The sequence below is a fragment of the Pyrus communis genome, chromosome 10 (genome assembly GCF_963583255.1).
Source record: "Pyrus communis chromosome 10, drPyrComm1.1, whole genome shotgun sequence".
Taxonomy (NCBI): domain Eukaryota; kingdom Viridiplantae; phylum Streptophyta; class Magnoliopsida; order Rosales; family Rosaceae; genus Pyrus; species Pyrus communis.
In genome coordinates this window covers 23,250,553-23,265,455 of record NC_084812.1, presented here as the reverse complement: position 1 = coordinate 23,265,455, position 14,903 = coordinate 23,250,553, and the positions used below count along the sequence as shown (strand labels likewise).

At 36.7% G+C, this 14,903-nt stretch overlaps 1 protein-coding gene across 2 annotated transcripts; it reads left to right on the top strand.

Moving 5' to 3' along the window:
- The first annotated feature begins 4,380 nt into the window (after nucleotides 1-4,380).
- On the top strand, nucleotides 4,381-8,284 carry LOC137747428 (type I inositol polyphosphate 5-phosphatase 10-like). Of its 2 annotated transcripts, none has more exons than XM_068487534.1 (11): nucleotides 4,381-4,646; nucleotides 4,939-5,012; nucleotides 5,152-5,215; nucleotides 5,781-5,871; nucleotides 5,981-6,085; nucleotides 6,441-6,957; nucleotides 7,054-7,247; nucleotides 7,363-7,471; nucleotides 7,618-7,766; nucleotides 7,852-8,061; nucleotides 8,140-8,284. In XM_068487534.1, the coding sequence occupies exons 2-11, from the start codon at nucleotides 4,980-4,982 to the stop codon at nucleotides 8,144-8,146; spliced, it is 1,479 nt and encodes a 492-aa protein (XP_068343635.1). In that variant the 5' UTR covers nucleotides 4,381-4,646; nucleotides 4,939-4,979; the 3' UTR covers nucleotides 8,147-8,284. The 2 variants fall into 2 exon arrangements, with proteins under 2 accessions (XP_068343635.1, XP_068343634.1); XM_068487533.1 differs by having other exon boundaries at nucleotides 4,929-5,012.
- Nucleotides 8,285-14,903: the final 6,619 nt, after the last annotated feature.

The window sequence follows — 14,903 nt, the reverse complement described above, 5'->3', positions numbered from 1 at the left end:
GCCAATATTGTGGTCCAAAAAGTTTGGACTAAGATAGCAACAAAACGGCAAAGAGTGGACTAGAGAACCGGCGGAGTGGATAGAATTTAGAGTTCATGAGTAGAACTTGTCCCTAAAATTCGACTTGCAAGAGAATATGGTGCTTTAAGAGTTCTCAAACCACTTCAAGGTATGTTGTTCTTCGGAATTGGGTCCTAAGTTTGGAACATGGAGACAACAAGCTCATTCATCTAATGTTATCGATTTATCCACTTTCAAAGAGAAATCATATTATTATTTTAGAAGACCTAAAAATAAATGTTTGAATCGTTGAAATACATTATAGAGTGGCGTGTTAAAAGTATATATCCTTGATATGATCCAAATTTATAATGTGGAACAATTGAGTCCAAACATTACTATTCAGTCTCATCACAACCATCGTATTTGCATACTCAAGAAACATTATATGAATTTATGGAATAACCTCTTTTTAAATAATTATATAACTGAAAATCCTCGTCACACCCATAATCCATTACAAACTTAATATAAAGGCACAATTAGACTCAAGATATTAGATCCCAACACAGTCAAAAGTGCAGATTAAACATTATATTCAAATATTGAATTTTAAAAATATGAGGGGGTTCACTTTTTAATGGGAAGGCTTATTTTATCAAGCTTGTTAATTAAGAAGTGCATGCAATAGCGGGTCCATAATTTTAAGGCCGGGACGTTCCAATGTAAAAGGTTCAAATAAACTGCTCACACTGTAGAACATATAGCTCTATGAATAGAACGGTCCTCCCTAGAACATGTAGCCCTAGGATTAAAACATTCCTCTCTGCCCAAAACAGTTGGAGGGTCAAAAAAAGACATTCATACATGTTTTTCCTAGACCACGGATGGTCCCGAAACCACCCTGGTCCCTCTATAAATCCACCCATGAGTGCATGCCTTACAAATGTGGAAAACAGATAAAGAATTGCATTTTCAAAATACAAAAACAAAAACTGTGTCCCGTTGAGAAGTGTGTGTGGGGAATGGGATCCAGCAGCTTCAAGTTTGAAGTACAAAAATGTTGAGTCCAAAACATGTTGTCTGGGAGCCCCCTCCCTCCCTTTGCCAGCCTTGAAGAAATTGATCTTCCTTTTTTCGACATTGTTTTTGGTACCATCAAATTTACACATTTGTTGTATGCTTAATTAGCTTCTTCCTAAAACCAATACTTAGCATTTTATGGTTAAACAGTCGACAACCATTTCTTGTAAGCTGTGTTACGTGGTCCAAAGGCTTTGCCCTTGACAAACCCAAGACCAATAGAACTAGGGAAGGAAAACAAAAGACTAGAAATGTGGAGCAAAATAGAATTAGTTTGGTTCCATATAAGAATGCAAAAGTTGTATTGGAAGTTTTTGTTCTGCTCAATTTCAGTCCAAAAGGTTCCAGTTCTACATCAAAATATGAATATTTTAAAACTGAGTCAGTTGGTTTGATTTTACTGACAGTTTAAGATTGGTTGTACTTTACCGACTATTCATGATTTGAGAACTTGTTCAACGTTTGTCTAGACCGGTTTCAGTACAATATCGATCGAGATTAGTTAGTTATCGACAAATCAAGTTAGTTGGTTTGTCTTTTTAGACTCTTTTTTATTTGAAACTCCAACACTAGAAAATGCCAATAGTGCGGTCCTCCTTTTGTACGCAAGTGTAACCATAAAAGGGCTAAGTGCACCTTAACAAACTGAGGTTTGACGTGAGTTTCAATACAAATCAGATCACGTAATATCATGTTTTTCACATTACACCCTAAACTTTTGACGTTCGTCCAACTTACATCAATTTAAGTTGATTGTATGGTCAACCATTAACTGCTCATGAATCCAAGTTGAGACTCACCCTCCAACGGTCAACCTAACAAAAATGTGTAAATTGGTTTAACGTTAATCAAAATTATCATGGTGCTATATGAAAATCAAAATCTCATAGTCCATCATGAGACTGGCCTTAAATTTTGATAAAGAGAAATGCAAGACTCTTTCAAAATGGAACTTTCCGTCACCTCATGTTTTAAGCATAAAATTTTATTTTGTCAGCACCAAAATTATGTAAAAAATGAGATGCCAAAGTATCTATAAAGAGTCCTACTTTTATGAAAATCTCTGTAACGTTTTCCATGGCATGTAAAATGTAGTTTAACAGTGAAGAAAGAAAGATTGACAATTGGCAAAGTGCACGATGAGCCCCAAAAGCCCGAACCGGGGACCGGCCAGGGGAATATTAAGATTATTATATTGGCGGCAGCGGTGGCAGCGCCTGCCGTACTGCCAGGAAACCATTACCCACAAACAAAGCCTCCCCAAGTTTGACTGTTTGACGGAGACACACACATACACACGTGGGGCCTCTTTTTCCTCTGTCACACAAAATTAAAAATAAAAAAGACATTTAATAAACCCTTCCCTCTTGTTTCTCTCTCCCATCAAATTTTAATGCACTAGAAAGTGGGACGCACGAAAACCATCACCAGAATCTGCTAAAACTTAAGAACAAAGTACCAAATTGATTTTTTTCTCATTTAAAAATAATTATGCCGATGATTTCGTCATAATAGTTCAATTATTCGAGAGATGAAGAAACAAGTAGTATGTAGATTTTCAAGAAAAGGGATTTTTTCAGATATCTGCCTTCTAATTCATTATATTAGAGAATTTGTACAATTGAAATTTGATTCAATTGCTAAAAATAGAGGTCTACTTTAAAAATTATAATAATTTTAACTATTGAACTAAATTTCAATAGAACCAATTCCCTGATTTGGTAAATTAAAAGAAAGAAATCCGCATTTTCAAAACCAACTTTCTTCCGGAGCTGAAAACAAAGTACAAACTGACATAAAACTCAACGTTTTAAATCCCAATTCCCAACTAATTGTGTCTGGACTTTATTTGATGGGACATTTCACATTCTTCTCTTCCCCACTCTTTCTTTTGACCCCCCTCATCATTGTCTTCAAAATTTTCCCATGAACAAAAAAACAATAATGTTTAGCATTTTACTTGCTAATTGCACATATATAATTATAGTTTTGTGTTTAAATTTATTTGGAGAGTTATGTCGGAATTAGTGACTGATAAGATTTACATATATTTAACGTCGTGTTTTTTTTTTTTTTTTGCTATCATTTTTTTTTTAAGTTGAGTTGCAGAACCTTTCTATTTCTTCAGATTGTTATACTTAATTTTGTTATAAATTGTTTTTTTTTTTATCAAAAAGGGCAAGTTTCCATAAAAACAACCACAAGGATAATCAGAATCAAATAGAAAAACAAATCTCGCCTTAGTTTGACAGACATATCTCAAATGCGAGTGTCTTTACATGAAGACCAATACTAGTGCTAGCATCAGCTAAAAAAGGGGAATATAAATATACTCTTTCAAACCTCTCACACATATGTTTAATCATGTTCGTTGATTCTGTTTGATTTACTCAATTCAATTGTCAAAAATAAAGAGTGAAATCAAAAGCTAAAAAGTGTGTAAAATCACTTTCTGATAGAAAATTTGCTTTCTTAATAACATATTCCATGTCACAAAAAATTAATTGAAAAAGAAATTGTAATACTTGAATTGTCATTTTCTTTTTCGTTTCAATAAAGTTTATAGAAAATTCTAAAAAAAAAAAATTGCAAAGAGAAATGACGTTTAAATGTCAAAAAATATATAAATATTTTAAAGAAACATATTAAAAATAATAAATAATATATATAAAATCACGTTTTTTATATACATTTTGACATAGGTTTTTGTGGGACCCATCCAGTAATGTATCTCAACAACCTAACTGTCTATCTTTTACATCTTACCTAAAAAATTATGTACACTAAAAATCACTCAAATCTAAACTACTATACGGTTGGATTAAATTTAGTGTTTCTTTGTAGAACCATATTCGACCATTTTTTCACTACAAATGAATTTCATAATTATTTTGGATTTGTCTAAATTTTTAGTAAGGATGATTTATGAATGATGTACTAAATACCGACGTTTCGGATCATTGAAATACATTACGAAGTGAGCCCTATCAAATGAGTGTTAAAATGTGTGAAAAGCGATGTGTCTCCGAATCGTAACTTATATATATATATATATATATTAAAATCAATAAAAATATATTAAAAACACTAATAAGTTTCGCTCGTGAAGTTATTTATTGCATTTGTCTTTGTTTGTATTGTCCATCAACAAAAAACAAAGGGAGAGGACTTTTCTTGAAACACCAACTATAGAAGAACAAGAGGTGGAAGTTTGAAGCCATCCACATAGAATATGCAGGTCTCCTTGTCAGTCTTATCACGTTCAATTCTCCATCTCCTTTTTTTTTTTTTTTTTTTTTTTTCTGGAGTAAAAAATAAATTAAACAAATAAATCCAAATATTTTATCAAGGCAAGGAACAGGGAATCGCTTTGTCCAGTTGACTTTCTCGAGAAAACCCATGTTGCCTGTCAACTTGTTTCATGGGTTGGTTGTTCTTGTTGCCATTGCCACTCTTTCTTTATAATAATATGTACATATATCATATATATTGTATTTATATAAGTTTACAGAGATCTCATCCCTCCTCCTCCTCCATGACTGTCAATCCTTCACCAAGTTCTGGTAATTTATGTTCTATTTATTCTGTCATCTGAAACTGAATTGCATTTGGGTGTTTGTGTTTGATGCTATTTGTTGGATGTAGGTAACTAGATTCTTATTCTCTGGGAATTGTATTCGTTTGTTCAATCTCAATATTTTACCATTATTCTCATGCTGTCCTCTTTGTTTTTAATCTATAATTTATTTTGTCCAATTCGTGAAATTTCCTTTTTTTTTTTGACAATTTAATTATCCGTTTAGGAGGGTTTTGATCTAATTGCAGTATTAATCTGTTATCTGTAGGTTTGTGAAGGTCTGTGACTAACAGTTGATGAAAAAGTTGCACCTTCGGAAATGACTATCAGCAATCAAGACGTGAAAAAGAAGGTTCCTTTTTCTTATTTTTGTTTCCAAATTCTTCGTCTTTTCTATTTTGTAGATAAAAAAATGGATCTTTCGGCAAACAGAATGGTGTTTTTTTAAATCAGATTTTGTTAATTAATTGGATTTTACCCTTTTGTTTCAGTCTTTTATTCATAAAATCTTCACCACAAAGGAGAAAGAAGGAAGCGGCTCTTCGGATTTCTCTGGTGAGTAAATATGTTTCTTTCTGGTTTCAATTCAATCACTTATCACCATTGTTTTCCACTGGAGAAAATCTAGAGAGAGAGAGAGAGAGAGAGAGAGAGGATATTCCTTGCAACTGGGGACTTATATTATAGTTGATGTTATCTTTCTTTTTGGAACTGCAGAATAGAATCCCATCTGCTTTTTGAAGGATGTGATTTACTTTTCTTTTTTCGAATTGATTTGTTTTTCTTTAACTGTTTGTAAGATAGGGACATTGGTCCAACCATATAAGACATTTGGGGTCTAAAAATGGCGTTTTTGGTAAGAAAGATATCGATGCCTACAGTGAGAGGGAGAGCACCATGGAAATGTAATCTTAGAATATATTCATGTTTCAAATCTAAGCTACTGCAAGAAAGGTAGCGACTAGCAAGCATAGAAAATGTCCCTCACATCCCCACCTCTCTCTCTCTCTCTCTGCTTCCTTTTTAACTTCCAAAGAAAATTTCTGTCTTGCTTAGCCTACAATTCTTATATATTTGACATCTTACCGTGAAGTCTTTACGTAATTGTATCCTCTTTCAGAAGCACAGCAGTCTAACCCGTCAGTTGACATTCAATCTATAAGTGACACAGGGTCTCAAATGCCTGCCGGTCAATATGTTCAGTCCTTTCGGTAATTGGAATATCTTCTACAACTATTTCTTGTTTCTGTCTTTCTATCCCCTGGCAAGAATGCATATGCGCTAATTTTTGGCTTTTGTTTTCTCGGTTTTTTGTTTCAGGGTTTTTGTAGCGACATGGAATGCGGGAGGGAAATCTCCTCATAGTGGCCTTCGTCTGGATGATTTTCTGCAGGTTAATAATGAATCAGACATATATGTCTTGGGGTATGGTCTCTTTATTTATTCTTTTTTTCATTTTCTTTGTGTTTGCCTTTGATTTTTATAGTTTCAAACGGATAAATTATTTTGACAATTTTTTCAAATGAAATTGTACATTTGGGTACTCGTTTTTGAAACCATCGGACTGTGATATGAGTCACAGTGTATGATAATGTGTCAAAAAGAGAGGCACACACGCTGTAGAAAGAAACTAGTGACTTTTATCTTCTGCGTGTATTTTTTGTTTTGTCATATCAGTTCGGTACAACCTTTAAAATGAAAATGTAATTCCATATTGTTTGTGCTTCTGTAGAAGATATTGATTGTTCATCTTATTAATTTTTAGGCTTTTTTCCATCAGTTTCCAGGAAATTGTTCCGCTAAATGCTGGAAATGTACTAGTTCTAGAAGATAATGAACCTGCAGCAAAATGGCTCGCTTTAATCAATCAGTCACTAAACAAATCACCTGACGGGTGTTCAAGAAGCAAAGCAGGTGGTTCACGATTTTCCTCGAAGCCTTCCCTTAAAAAGGTCAGTAAGACTTTTAGGACAGAGAGCAAACGGAGGTTGAAGAGTTGCAACTGCCCTTTTGAACTAGAAAGGAAACAAAGTAAAGATTTTTGCTTTCGGTGCCAACAATCAAACATAAATGAAGACGACCTTTCTTCAGATCCGGATGAGGATGGATCTAATGCCTTTGATATATCAGAAATTTCCATGGCCTCTGCTACCAACCAGATGAAGTACGGCCTTATAGCAAGTAAGCAAATGGTAGGAATTTTTGTTACTATTTGGGCGAGGAAAGAGTATATACAATATGTTAGCCACTTGAGGATCTCTTGCATCAGTCGCGGGATAATGGGACTTGGAAACAAGGTATTTTGTTAAAACTTTTACAATCACCGGATGTCGGTTATACATAAAAAAAAAAACCTTTGACAGTACATTGATTATTTTGTATACTGGTTGCAGGGCTGTATATCTGTGAGCTTCTTATTCCATCAGACAAGCTTTTGCTTTGTCTGCAGTCACTTGGCATCTGGGGAGAAAGAGGGGGATGAGCTTAGGAGAAATCTGGATGTATTAGAGATTCTTAAAAGCACTCAGTTTCCGAAGATTTGCAAAACGGCTCATAGTAGGATGCCGGATAAAATTCTAGGACATGAGTAAGCATATTTCAACCTTGTTATTAAAGTACTGAATCCTTTTTATAATCCAACACTATTTTCTCACATTTATTGACCCTGATTGTCTGATTAATCTCTTTGCAAATGGATCTAGTGTGGTCATATGGTTAGGGGACTTGAATTACCGCATTGCTTTGAGCTACTCTGAAACCCAAAAGCTATTGATGGACAACGACTGGGATGCACTTTTTGACAAAGATCAGGTAACTGATTTTGCCTTGAAAGAATAAGAAATTTATGTTGGAGTTGAACTACATGTACAACATAAGATTCGTTTTTCGTTACAAGCAGATCACATTTCATTCTCTCATGGTGTACTAATAATTTTTGTTTTGGGTTGCATATATAGCTCAAGATCGAAAGAGAAGCAGGGCGAGTATTCAAGGGATGGAAAGAGGGGAAAATCTACTTTCTACCTACTTACAAATACTTTTATAACTCAGACACATATTTTGGAGAGATAAAAACATCAAAAAAGAAAAGAAGAACACCAGCTTGGTAGGTCGACTGGAAGAAAAGAATGTACTTACGGAACCCAATTGACTTTAACAAAGAAGTTTATTTGACTCGTTTAAAATTGCAGGTGTGATAGAATACTATGGCATGGAAATGGGATTAGACAACTTTCTTACATACGTGGAGAGTCTCAGTTCTCTGACCATCGGCCAGTGTGTGCAGCATTTTTTGTGGATGTTGTAGTTAATGAGAATGAAAATAAGAAGGGATCGCCTAGCTCGAATATGAAAATCGAATTTGAAGAGCTTTTACCAACTGCTAGATACCAGAGAAACATGTAAGTTATAGCTAAATTTGGTTAGTTCTTTGCCTACTGTTAAAAGTCCTTTCCCTGATCGTCCTTTTGTATTGTCAGGTACTAAACAGTAACCGTAACCACTGAAAGTTTGAAGAAATACCCAGTATTGCTTATCAAATGAGATGACGTAGGTTTAATGATGCAAGGTTTTTTGCAGCACTGAGGTGCAGAATAATTCTCCATTAAGTGATAGATTCTACAATTTGATATTTTGTTATATCTTTCATTCTCTGCTGCAATGGTTTTATATACATCTTACACACACACACGCATGCAATAAACTACAGACATAAAGGTGGCGTGCCTAGCTGCCCATACTGTAATACATCAGAGCACATGCTCTGACACCATGTGCTAGTCTGCTGCTGTACACCCTTGCTGTGCTGTCTGATACTTTCCTTTAACACTCCCCCTCAAGTTGGAGTGTGAATGTCAATCACACCCAACTTGCCCAGATGTGCATGGAAGATGGGTGCACGTAATGGCTTAGTAAATAAGTCTGCGACTTGCTCCCCCGTCTTGACATAAGAAGTTTTGATTTCTCCTTTTTGAACTCGTTCACGGACTGTGTGGCAATCGATCTCGATATGCTTTGTACGTTCGTGATACACTGGATTTGCAGCTATGTGCAAAGCGGCTTGATTGTCACAAAACAATCTTGCTGGCTGAGGATGGTTAACATGTAAATCTTCCAATAAATACCTCAACCAACTTAATTCACAAGTGGCAGTAGCCATGGACCGATACTCCGCTTCCGCGGATGAACGAGCTACTGTAACTTGTTTCTTGCTTTTCCAAGACACCAGTGATTTTCCAAGAAAAATACAATAACCAGTCACTGACCGACGTGAAATGGGACAACGAGCCCAATCTGCGTCGCAATAACCAGTTAAAGATAATTCACTTTGGGAAGAAAACATCAAACCTTGCCCAGGAGCTCCTTTAAGATATCGAAGGAGTCGATATGCTGCATCAAGGTGGTGTCGTTGCGGATCTTGCATAAACTGACTCAACGTGTTGACAGTGTATGCTATTTCCGGTCTTGTGATGGTCAAATAAATTAACTTGCCAATTAAGCGCCTATACCTCGCAGGTTCATGAAGTGAAGTGCTTCCTGTGGGTGTTAGCACTAAATCAGCCTCCATTGGAACTTTCATGGGTTTAGCACCAAGTAACCCAGTCTCCTCCAGTATGTCCCGTGTATATTTCCGTTGACAAATTGTGACTCCGGCTTTCGAACGTGCAACCTCGACTCCAAGGAAATATTTTAGAGGTCCAAGGTCTTTAATTCGAAATCGACTGCTAAGGAAAGTCTTTAGGTTCTTGATTTCTGTCTCGTCGTTGCCTGTAATCACCATATCATCAACATACAACAATACAATAGTGAGTGAAGTACCCTTGACTTGGGTGAACAGAGAGTAATCTGCCTTAGATTGGCAGAAACCGATGTCACTGATAGCCGAAGAAAATTCTCGAAACCAACTTCTGGACGCCTGTTTAAGACCATATAAAGATTTGTGGTGTGGGAAATGTGGTTGGCAAGGTGAGGATTTTGTGTCGGGGTGAGGTAGTAGAGCCCATCAAAATGCTTGCCCAGGCCAATCATCCTCTTCGTATCCATGTCCTGCACAACACAAAAATCAGGATAGAATGTCACTATACATCGCAAAGCTCTTGTCAATTTACTAACCGACAATAAATTGACGCGGAACTTTGGTACATAAAGAACTTTATCAAGAGATAACTCATGTGACAATTTCATTGAACCAATCCTTTTTATTTCCGCTTGCCCCCCATTTGGTAAGCCAACATAGTCATGCTGAGCATCCATGATGTTGTGTGTTGGTGGCGAATGAGAAATATGATCAGTGGCTCCGCTATCAACAATCCAACATAGATTCGAATGTGGATCTGTTTGTGCTATATTGCATTTAGGCAAGAAAATACCTGTTGCATTGGCAAGTGGCTGTCCATTACCGTTACGAAGCATGGCGATGATTTGATTATACTGCTCGGTAGTGAATGTAGGACCATCAGAAGCATTGGTCTTGGTGGTTGTGGTAGGGGTGATAGCCTCGGCATTGTTGGCTGCTCCTCTCTTGTTCCTGGGCTTCACATTTTTTCCATGCCATTTGTGTCCTTCTGGGAACCCAATGATGTAATAGCAATGGTCCACCAAGTGTCCATCTCCATCACAGTAAGTGCATTTGAATGACTTACGTGAAAAGGTGTTGGAGGTCTTGCTATTGGATGAGGATGATGCATAAGTTCGCTGGACTTGCATTGCATGCGAGGATGTCCCCATATCGCGACGACTAGCCACATCCATCTGCCGTTCATGTTGAAGAATAAGGCCATGGACTCTGCGTGTATCAGGTAGTGGACTCATCATCAGAATCGAGCCTCGTACAGTTGCATAGGATTCGTTCAATCCCATCAGAAACTGCATAACTCTTTCTTTCTCTTCCCGTTCAGCAAGTCCTCTCAAACCTGTGCAAGTGCAATCTAATGGATCATGATATGACGCTAACTCATCCCATAAGGCCTTCATCTTTGTGTAATAGGCAGAAACAGAGAGCTGCCCTTGATGATTTTCAACAATTTCTTGTCGAATCTGGTAGATCCTCGAGTCACTGCCCTGTGAGAATCTGTCTCTGAGGTCGCTCCAAACTGCAGCAGCAGTTTCGGTGTACATGATGATGCCGGCTATGTCTGAGTGGACTGAATTCACAATCCATAATGTAACCATGTCATTGCATCTTTTCCAGGCCGCATAATTTGCGTCCAGTGATGAGGGAGCCTTGATGGTTCCATCAATGAACCCAATCTTGTTCTTTGCGCTGAGACCCATGCGCATGGCACGGCTCCATTGCCCGTAGTTGTTTCCATCAAGAGTTTTGGAAACCAGGACAAGTCCAGTGTGATCTGAGTGATGAATGATATATGGGTCTGAGAACTCCATGAGATTCTCATCTGATTTATTGTTTTTGGGTTTGACTGGTTCTGTCATGTTGTGGTCAATGGTATTTGTGGGAGAGCTGTAGAGATTACGGAAAGGCGAAGGTGAAGGAGCAAGAAAACTACTTGATGGTGATGGTAAAGGTTACGGTGGTTATTGATATGGCAGCTAGGATTGGTTATAATCAAGTGATGATTCTGTGTCTGGGAAGAAAATAAAGCTTCTGTGTCTGGGAAGAAAATAAAGCTTCTGTGCAGCTTTGGCGGAAAGATTTTGCCCAGACCAAGTGATGGAATGTTGAGGTATGTTGGAGGGTATTGTGTTTGTGGTGGCGGAAGCATGAAAGAGTCACCGGAATCGGTGCTCTGATACCATCTACAATTTGATATTTTGTTATATCTTTCATTCTCTGCTGCAATGGTTTTATATACATCTTACACACACACACGCATGCAATAAACTACAGACATAAAGGTGGCGTGCCTAGCTGCCCATACTGTAATACATCAGAGCACATGCTCTGACACCATGTGCTAGTCTGCTGCTGTACACCCTTGCTGTGCTGTCTGATACTTTCCTTTAACAGTACTGCACCGAAATAGTTGACTTCTCCTGCGGGCAATATGAAGTATGTTCTCTCACAGCAAAGATGCTCGGCTTTGGATATATTCGGATTTCCTAACAAGTTGAAGGGCAGATATGAATAGGTGACAGATTATTGTGTGAATTTCTGCTGTCTTTGTTCTCGTCATTTATTAAAGTGTTGGTTACAATATTTATTTGTAGACATTCCCATTTCTTTTGCCTAAATTTGGGTCAACAGAGAATGGAGCTGATGGTATAAAATTGCTTGATTCACAAGCCACCCGGTCTCATCTATGATCTCAACGTGTTTAACTGGGCGAAACATTTTAGGTCGGTGGTGGTGAAGCTGAGAATACACCATATGGTAGTTTAAGTTCAGGATTATAGTATTAAGCAGCACATTCAGTTTCAAACTTTGTATGCAAATTGGCATTGCATTGGTAATCGAACCCTTTTAGTTATAAGTTGAGTGTCAAATATTTAAGGCCAATGTACGGGTGTTTTTCAGAATCAGAATCCATGTTACCAATATCCAATCCGAAATTTTGGACTGGGACTGGATCGGAACACAATTTTTAAATTTGGAATTTTCAAAAACTTTGGAGTTAGGGTAATCTCGGAAATTTCGGAACATTATTTGGAAATTAGTATATTTTACAAGTTTTTTTGGTCTAGATAGAGAGAATAGAGGGTTTGAACCTGAGACGTAATGAGTTGAAAATTTTGACCCTATTCACCATATTAATTCACCACTTTCGGGTCAATGTAATTGATGTTTTGGTTTTGTTCCATGTTTAATTAATGTGGTAGGGGTTTTAGTGGACTAATTAATGTCTCCTTACTGTATGAACATCATAATTGAAACTAGTCATTCTCTTTATCATTATCTAATGATCATATATGCAAACAAATTTATTAAATATAGAGATCGTTTAGCTATTCATATGTATCAAACAATGAAGATCAGAATTGAAATCGTTCATTCTCTTTATCATTTTCTAAAAATGATATCGGTAAAAAATCATTCAATTTGAAAATCATTAAACCATTCATATGTATCAAACAAACAATGAAAAGACATTAATTATAAGTTCAGGGATAAGTAGGTTTTCATATAAGGAACACAAGCATTGTCCATCCTGAAAAGCTCCATAATCCTGTACACTTTTACTCGGCCCTAAACCAATAAGAAGTCCAAGTCTAGTTGATCCAAATAAATAGTTGCAGACGCAGAAGCATCTGAACAAACTTAGGTACAAAAATGGATCTAAGGATTTAAAGCCCTAGTTTTAAACGGCAAAGTTTTTCGATCAAAAAAAAAAAAAAAAAAAAAAAGGGAAAAAGGGCAAAGTTTTGTGCACATAACTTGGAACTTTCCAACCAAACAAGACATACAATTATTTCCCTTCGTATTATTTCGCCACCGCTCATAAACTTCAAACCAAACGATGACAATTCTTTTTATCTTTATTTTTTTTAGTTGAGCGATAGCATTAGTAGGCTAGAAGTTAATTATTAGAGAAAAAAGAATCAGTGAGGATCGAATTTGCATTAAAGTGCATAAACTTGATGTTTTTCATCATTATAATAAAGCGTCATCTGCATTACAATTCTTTAATAACAATTGTTTGGACAAGGAGGTCAGTATGTTGCAATGTAGTGGGGCAAGTGGTACGTGTCACTGTTTCAATTGTTTTTTTCTCTACAAAGACGCATTTTTGCACTGCGCAGTAGAACTCCTTTGTCAATGCATTTTTCTGTCACAACACTACTTCGTAGTCATAAACTTTTGTAGTACAGTGACACCCACGTCGTATATTTTGCAGTATGGTAGGGTGTCACTATCGCTGCAATTCTAACTACAGTATTAACCTTGGCTTTAGAGCTGTAAACGGATGGATATTGGCCGGATCGTCTTATCTTTGATCCGATAATTCGACGGATCCTATACAACTAAACTTATATCCGATTTTGTACAATTAACGGTATCGGATCCTATACAATCAAAGTCAAAGAATATTTCTATCCGGTGGTGAGTGTTAAATTCATTACAAGACCCAACTAGGCAGCCCACACAATTGGCCCAAATACAAAACATGAAGTTCCAAAGAAAAGCACAGAACAAGCTCACCACCAAGGGTGAAGAAGCTGCCACGACCGACGGAGGAAGAGCCGCCCCGAAGGGTGGCATGGAAATCGACCAGCAGTACAAAACAAGCGTAGGGAAGGAGAGAAGTTTAGAGAGGGAAGCCTTCTCTCTCTCTCTCTCTCTCTAAAACTAGCTATCTCGAGAGAAATTCTCTCTCAAACTCTCTCAAATCAAAGAATTGTTGTAAAAGAGATGTAAAAAGTGTTTCCCTTTCTTTTTTGGATAAACTCAAGAAGCAACTAGCAATGCCACTTTATCGGTGTTAGTTTCTAAGTTACATTCGTTGCAAACTCCAGAAGTCACTCTTTTGGCTCCTACATTCGGTGTTAGTTTCTAATGTGCTAGGAACTGTGGGATTGAGATATATAGTCAAAGACCTTCACGCAATAATAGATCTATTGTAGTTACTGTTCTCGGAACTTTGACATGTTTACTCTTTTGGTAATAAGTTGTTTCGGTTATTAGTTATGCTGAAGTAAAGGTTAAACTACAAGATTCCAAACTAGACAATGAATTCTTAATTTTGAAGTATTTTAGTCAATTTGTTGGTGATAGTTGATTTTTTGTCATTTCGTACAACATGTAACTTTAAATTTGCAGAAGTTCTGTAAGGGGTTGTGAAGTAGTCTAGGTGGATTATCTTTAGGCTGGATTTTTTTTAACCTTAGGTAATATCACTTAGAACAGGCTTTTCCTGCGCATATCTTGCCCTCCCTAGACCCTGCCTTCATGGAAGCTTAATACTCTGAGGCTCTGAGCCATTTGTCAAGAGAGTTAAAATGGTTACCAATTTAGTAGAGCTATCCCCTTTTTGTTGAAGACTCGCATTCAGTAGGTCGAAAGCGTTTTTGTACTCATTTGAAATCCTTTGCTATTTCTGCTATTAGTTCGTGGGCGGGTTTCGTCTGCCTTTACTTTAAGCAATGTGGTATGCTCTCTCACAGCTTGATTTGTATGTAGATATTTGTGCTGTGTTGTAATGACTTACATGTTTTTTTATATTGTATAATCGATACCAATATAAAAGCTCAAAACATAGTGGCTTGTGTAACATATAAATCTCTAAAGCATTTTCATGAAAATAAAATTATCAATACATGGAGAGTAATCTCAAACTCTATGTGGGGG